The following is a 7,591-nucleotide window of genomic DNA, read 5'->3' as shown; positions in this document are numbered from 1 at the left end:
AAACTACCTCGGGAATGCTCGGCTGGAATCCTCTCCCTTGAGCTGTTACTTTTCTACAGCCAAAAACATGTTTTGGTGCCAGCAAATGAGGCTCTCCCAACCCTCAGCTTGCCTGCGTTCCTAAGGAAATAGCAAACACATGAGGCTTCTTTATACTGAATCAGACCCTCGCTCTATCAAAGTCAGTATTGTCTACTCAGACCGGCAGCGGCTCTCTCTACTAAGGCTTTTCTCTCAGTTTCCCTGGCAGAACTGGAACTATTTGAAGCTGACGATCCGGTCCAGTCAACGCTTTCTAAAACATATGCTATGTCACCTCCTGTTGTTTCTTTTTTACTTTGATATGCTCCAAATGTTCCCCAGAAATCAAAGAGCGGTTTCGGGCGGCTGGCAAAGACAGGAATCTTTTGTCTCCCTTTTCTCAAATGAACACGTCTTGTCTGTTGAAAGTCTCTTTTTGATATTTACATTCTTAACATGTTCTGCAATCCCTGTTTTGGTGGGTGAATGGCCCAAAGAGACAATTCAATTAAAAAGTTCAATAAAATTGCATTGGGATCTTTGGAAATTTTAAAATCAGAATGGATTTCAATAATAACAATCTCCTCCAAATGTTGAGCACAACCATTGCATGTTTGTTCATTTTGTCTTTCCCGTAGCTTTTTCAGACCTTTTGCTTTTCCCCGTATGAAATTCTCCCATCATAAAAAGTTAGTGGATATAACCATGCTGGTGACAGGCCCAGAGTCACCCAGTGAGTTTCCATGGCAGAGTGGATTCGAACTTGGATCCTAGTCCAACACTGACTGCTACACTGCATTGGCTGCCAGTCGCGTACACACTCTGTTACTGTGAGGTTAAGAATCACACAGGTTAAGAATCAAAGCAAAAAAAACTCCAGCAGAAAGCAGATTTGAAGCAGTAAGAGGGTGGGGAGATCCTGTGTTTGATCCATTACACAGGGGATTTTCTTTTAAGCAAATTGGACCCCAGAGAAGTCTGGTTAGGAATGCTTTTCTGACTCCATATCACTTAGAATATTATTCCAAGATGGCACTCCTCTGATTTTCCCAGATTACATATGACTTGAGGGATATTCTTCAGAGTCGGAAAAGACACATTCAATTTTTCTTGAAGATAATTCACAGTGGGTAGCCGTGTTAGTCTGTTTGCATTAGTCAAAAAGGGCAAGAGTCCAGTAGCACCTTAAAGACTAACAAAAATATTTTCTGGTAGGGTATGAGCTTTCGTGAGCCACAGCTCACTTCTTCAGATAGAAGTGAGCTGTGGCTCACGAAAGCTCATACCCTACCAGAAAATATTTTTGTTAGTCTTTAAGGTGCTACTGGACTCTTGCCCTTTTTGACTAATTTTTCTTGAATTAGTTTGATTTATTCCAATTTTTTCCTCAAATGACCTGCATATGGGATTTTGCTTTCTTATGAATGGTTTTATTTGTATTTAGCCATAGGCCATTACAAACATATCAAGGCTACCACAAATACATAATAAAATATTCGATTAATAACATCCTGGATTAATAATAAATATACATAATAAAACTTTGCTAAATCGATGCATACAAAACAACAAAAATAATAGCTAAAAATTGTGGAGGTGTCCCAATCGGCCAATGGGACCTAGTGACCATTAAAATCAACATGGAGGATCTACTCCCTTAGCAGCCATATTGGCCCTTATTTTCTTTGCTGCCAGAGCATACAGGGCAGTCCTAAAGGAGACAAACCCATTTGTATCTTTTAACAAAAATACTAGTTTCTCGGCTCTAGGACAGGTGTTTAGGCTGGAAACCAACCCGGCAAGAAATTTAGCCCCGGGTTCCACAGAGGGCATTCAAATAAGTAGTGGTGCTTTCTTATGTGATTACTCAGGAGCAACAAGAGAAGATGACCTGGGGAAATCCTCCTTCAGGGCCCCCGACGTCCTTTGTGGAGGTGGCTGTGTTCTTCACGGAGGAAGAATGGGCTCTGCTGGATCCGGCCCAAAGAGCTCTGTACTGGGAAGTCACGCAGGAGAATTACGAGACTGCGGCCTCTCTGGGTAAGGATCTTGGCATTTTTAGGCTGTATGCCGGAGAATATTAGTCTGTAACGAATCCAGGCATTCAGTAATGGGAGATCTGGATTTTGAGGGTTATGAGTTACCGGTTAGAAGTCTTAAATGGAGAAAAGGGATTAGTTTGCCAAGAGTGTGAATTATAGAGACCTGTGGAGGTATCAGACCTTTGCTGAAGTTTCCCTGATTAGGGAGCTGAATGTTCTGTACTGAGGCATTACACCAGGGATTCCCAACTTTTTTGAGCCCGCAGGCACATTTGGAATTCTGACCTGGCATGGTGAGCTCAGCAACCAAATGGCTGCCACAAGGTGTCAGCGGATCCCAAGGAGCCTATGGTCACCATGTTGGGGACCCCTGAATTACACAGTGGACACCTAACGGCACCTTCCCAGAGTAAGCCCCATTGAGTAGATGAGTAGGACTCTGAGTAGACATCCTTATTAGAGGTTGCCAGGTCCAGCAAGTAACCAAGTTGCAGCAGAGTACTGTGTTTATATGTTGTAAACCCATCTGAGATAAGATTTTCCTTATCTCAGATGGGTTTACAACATATAAACTAAAACCCAGGCACTATTAGAGACGTAACATCCCACAACTCCTGGTTGATGGTTAATATTTACCTCAGAGTTTTTCCTGAGTAAGCTACGTGTCTGGTATTTGTTTCCTAGTAATGTTTGCATTGTGTCTGCATGGTGTAGTGGTTAAGAGCGGTGGTTTGGAGCGGTAGATTCTGATCTGGAGAATCGGGTTTGATTCCCCACTCTTCCACATGAGTGGCGGAGGCTAATCTGGTGAACTGGATTTGTTTCCCCCGCTCCTACGCAACGAAGCCAGCTGGGTGACCTTGGGCAAGTCACACTCTCAGCCTCACTCACCTTACAGAGTGTCTGTTGTGGGGAGGGGGAGGGAAGGTGATTGTAAGCTGGTTTGAGTCTCCCTTAAGTTGTAGAGAAAGTCGGCATATAAAAACCAATTCTTCTTCTTCTGCATCAAGCTAGAAGCAAAGATGCTGTCGTCTGTTTGAATAGCCCCCTGTCCCCCAAAGTCTAGGTGTATTCTCAACATCATAAATATTATTGGGAAGTCCAATTCTCTTCATGTTGTCTTCCGTTCTCTTTGAAGGACTTTGGGTTCCCGGACCATTCCTTGATTCTCAGCACCATCCAAGAGAAATGTGTTTCTGCCAGAGCTCTGAAGAATCGGGCAGGTGTGCTGATGTCCCCTCGCCAGGTAAGGGGGAGAAGCAATGAAAGGGGTGTTTCAGTTTATTTTGCAGGATTTTTTTCTGTGGGCGCTCCACGTATTCCCATTTTGTCTAATCAGGGACACAGTGCATGTAAAAAGTGTCCTGTTCCCATTGTGGCACTTCTCTTGGGTGAAAACACGTATGACAGCAAATGTACCACTGCTCCAAGGAACAGCTGCTGCAGGTCTGGTTGCTTCCTCCTCCCCTTCTTTGATAATCTCAGCCTATTTTTGGTTCACCCGGGATGGATCTCTCCTGCTCTGGGTTTTCCTCCTCTGGAATGATGTTGCCACTGTTCCACTTTTATAGCTGTTCTCTTGTTTTCTTAACTGTAAAAACTTTTTGGTTAATAAATTCGCTTTTATTGTTCACTCTACCAGGGTCCTTCCCACCTGATATGCTGCAATACAGCAGGGCATGCCTTGACTGAATAGGGAAGGAGCTGCTCTAGGGGGCAGAGAGGGTCCTCTGGGTCCTCTTCAGTCAAACCCCACAAGCAGACTGGAGGCAGCCAGTGAAGGCCCTTTCCTGCTGTGGGGTGGAGGGTGTTCGTGAAACTGGAGAACTCCCATTCCTCGTATTTCCCATTGGGTGCCATCTTGTTACTACAGAAGCAAAATGGGCCAGATACATGATGTAGATTGGTGGTGCCCATTGGCCTATTGATTTTTAGGGGATGCCTTTGAAAACTGTCCAGAGACTTCGGTTGGTTCTAAATTGGGTAGGTTAAGAGCAGTGGACTCTGATCTAGAGAACTGGGTTTGATTCCCCACTCCTCCACATGAGCGGCGAAGGCTAATCTGGTGAACTGGATTTGTTTCCCCACTCCCACACACAAAGCCAGCTGGGAGACCTTGGGCTAGTCACAGCTCTCTCAGCCCCACCTACCTCACAGGTTGTGGGGAGGGGAAGGAAAGGTTGGATTCTTCCTGAAGTGGTAAAGTCGGCACATAAAAACCAACCTTCTTCTTCTTCAGAATACTAGGATGATATCCCCCTAGTACTGAAAGATCTGTGCTGAGTGGCTGATCTGGGCACAATTCAAAATGCAGGTTTTTACATATAAAGCCCTAAGTGGTCTGGGGCCAGGTCACTTGAAAAAAATCACTTCCCCACACCTCCTGTCCAGCCCACCAGCTGAGATCCTCCTCAGAAGCTTTGCCCTGCCTTCTGAGATGGGGGGGGCGTTGACCAGGGACAGGCCTTTTTCAGGGGTGGCAACTTGCCTGTGGGCAGCCCTTCCCCTTGAGGTTTGCCCAGTGACTACGCTACCTTTACATTCTCTTTAATTAAGGGTTTAAGAGTGTGGTAAGAGATTCTCTCAGAATAGCCGCCTAACTGATCATCAAATGGTTTACACAGGGGAGAAGCCACATAAATTCTTGGAGTGTGGGAAGCGCTTCAGTTGGAAGAACAGCCTTACTTTTCACCAGAAAATTCACACAGGGGAGAAGCCATATAAATGCTCAGAATGTGGGAAGAGCTTCAGTCAGAAATGCAAGCTTACTTCACATCAACGTGTTCATACTGGGGAGAAGCCATATGAGTGCTCGGAGTGTGGGAAGAGCTTCAGTCGGAAGGACAGCCTTACTTTGCACCAGAAAATTCACACAGGGGAGAAGCCATATAAATGCTTGGAGTGTGGGAAGAGCTTCAGTCAGAAATGCAAGCTTACTTCACATCAACGTGTTCATACTGGGGAGAAGCCATATGAGTGCTCGGAATGTGGGAAGCGCTTCAGTCAGAAATGCAAGCTTACTTCACATCAACGTGTTCATACTGGGGAGAAGCCATATGAGTGCTCGGAATGTGGGAAGCGCTTCAGTCAGAAATGCAAGCTTACTTCACATCAACGTGTTCATACTGGGGAGAAGCCATATGAGTGCTCGGAGTGTGGGAAGAGCTTCAGTCGGAAGGACAGCCTTACTTTTCACCAGAAAATTCACACAGGGGAGATGCTATATAAATGCTTGGAGTGTGGGAAGAGCTTCAGTCAGAAATGCAAGCTTACTTCACATCATAGTGTTTATACTGGGGAGAAGCCATATGAGTGCTCGGAATGTGGGAAGCGCTTCAGGCAGAAATGCAATCTTACTTCACATCAACGTGTTCATACTGGGGAGAAGCCATATGAGTGCTCAGAGTGTGGGAAGAACTTCAGTCGGAAGCACAGCCTTACTATTCACAAGAAAATTCACACGGGAGAGAAGCCATATAAATGCTTGGAATGTGGCAAGAGCTTCTGTACTAATCAGTACCTAACTGTCCATCAGTGGAATCACATACAGGAGAAGCAACATAAATGCTGGCAATGTGGAAAGAGCTTCAATCAGAAAATGAAGCTTACTTTACATCAACGTGTTCATACTGGGGAGAAGCCATATGAATGCTTGGAATGTGGGAAGAGATTCTCTTGCAGGGGCAACCTCACTATGCATGTAAGAATTCACACAGGGGAGAAGCCGTATAAATGCATTGAGTGTGGGAAGAGCTTCAGCCATAGCTCAGCCCTGGCATCACATCTCCTGCTTCACAGAAATTAGAAACCATATCAGTGTTCAGAATGTGGGAAGAGCTTTAGACTGAGAGACCATATTACTAAACATCGACGCATTCAGACTGGAGAGAAGCCATATACATGCTTGGCGTGTGGGAAGAGGTTCTCTGATAGTGGCCACCTGACGAGACATCAAAGGATTCACACTAGGGGGGAAACGTCTAATTGAGGTGTTTATTGTTTACACAGCAGAGAAGCCATTTAAATGCTGAGATTGAAGCAAGGCTTTTCTCATAAATCTGGTGTTACTGTACTTAGGAAGATTCATGCAAAATTATTACACAGATGCCTTTTTTATTTTGAGTCAGTAAATTATAGCATAAAATGGGAGAGAGTTTTTTAGCTTTCTTTCATGCTTAAATAAGAAGTTATATTAATGATATCCCTGATATATATTCAATGCTGTTCTTAATGTGTTGATGTTTTAATGCCGAATTGTTCGAATGTTTTGATATCTGCTGTTTTGGGAACCCTATTTGGGAGGAAAGGCAACATAGAAATGTTTTCAATTAGGGGTTCCCAACCTTTTTACTCTGTGGGCACATTTGGTATTCTGACATGGCATGGTGGGTGCAGCAACAAAATGGCTGCAGCAGGAAGAGGAGCCAGCCACATAATGATTGCTGAAGCTTAACTTCAGTAACACAGTGCAGATCCTTGTGCTGTGGTGGCAGCTGCTGCCAAAGTGACATTTAATAAAATCTGCTCAGTCCATAAAATCTCCAATAGTGAATCAGAAGCCTTGCTGGGCAAAAGCTCTATCTAGCCCCACCAACTTGTTGAAAACACTTGACGAGTTCCAGAAAACATGTTGGCGGGTGTTGGGGACCCCTGTTTTAAATAAATATCCAAACAAGGACTGGATTTTCCTGTGTGCATCTGAGAAATTACTCCAGTCCCCAAAATGCAGCTATAACTTGGAAGAAATAAGGTCATTAGACCTGAAACGCTAGAAAGTTTTTCAAAGGATGTGTCTTGTTTATTATAGAGCCAGTGAATCTCAAATTCATATTGGATGTTCCCTTGAACTCTTCAGCTCTATGAAGCTTTCTTTTATAATATAAAAGAGTTTTAAAAAATCCCCTATGTACTACCCCACTCCTCATGTTTCTGCATCAGAAGACTGAGAATGCCCTCTGCCTGGAAGGGATCCCACATAGAGCGGGGGCATACAGAGAGACAACAGGCAGCTGCCTCGCGTGGTGGCTTATTCTGAATCGAGGATGGCTCAGTCCGACCTGATCTGAAATATTGTATCACTGACAGAATTTAACATCAGCTGATCAGAAGGAAGAAGGCAAGGCTAGTGGGCTGACATGCAGAGACGCAGCAGGCAGAATCCTGTGCTCGAATGGGTGTTTTAGGTTCCTGGACATTTCAAGTTGATTTATATATTGGTTGTACCAGGAGATTCTTAGATCCTAGCCAGACACTCTAACCATCATACCACATAGGCTCTGATAGGGCAGGGATGTTGTTAAACCCATTTGTTTTATAACGGGAGATATTTCCCACCATCTGTGTGCATGCTGCCTACACCTTGGCTTCTCATGAGTAAACCTTTGGTTTTATTGCAAATACCAGAGGGGTTCTGTGGAGCTCATCTGTGCCAGGATGGTACAATTCCCTTCATTTTTGACACTGCCAGTCCCAGCATCATCCTGGAGTTGGTGGTCAATTTTGAAACCTCTTGCTTGGTTTTCTGTGGA

At 44.4% G+C, this 7,591-nt stretch overlaps 1 protein-coding gene across 1 annotated transcript; it reads left to right on the top strand.

Annotated features, from left to right (window-relative positions):
• The first annotated feature begins 1,907 nt into the window (after positions 1–1,907).
• LOC130493760 (zinc finger protein OZF-like) lies at positions 1,908–6,765 on the top strand. The gene is made up of 4 exons (XM_056867401.1): positions 1,908–2,061; positions 3,202–3,309; positions 4,628–5,518; positions 6,725–6,765. The coding sequence occupies exons 1-4, from the start codon at positions 1,908–1,910 to the stop codon at positions 6,763–6,765; spliced, it is 1,194 nt and encodes a 397-aa protein (XP_056723379.1).
• Positions 6,766–7,591: the final 826 nt, after the last annotated feature.

The sequence above is a fragment of the Euleptes europaea genome, chromosome 1 (genome assembly GCF_029931775.1).
Source record: "Euleptes europaea isolate rEulEur1 chromosome 1, rEulEur1.hap1, whole genome shotgun sequence".
Lineage (NCBI taxonomy): Eukaryota > Metazoa > Chordata > Lepidosauria > Squamata > Sphaerodactylidae > Euleptes > Euleptes europaea.
This window is presented reverse-complemented; position numbering and strand designations above follow the sequence as displayed.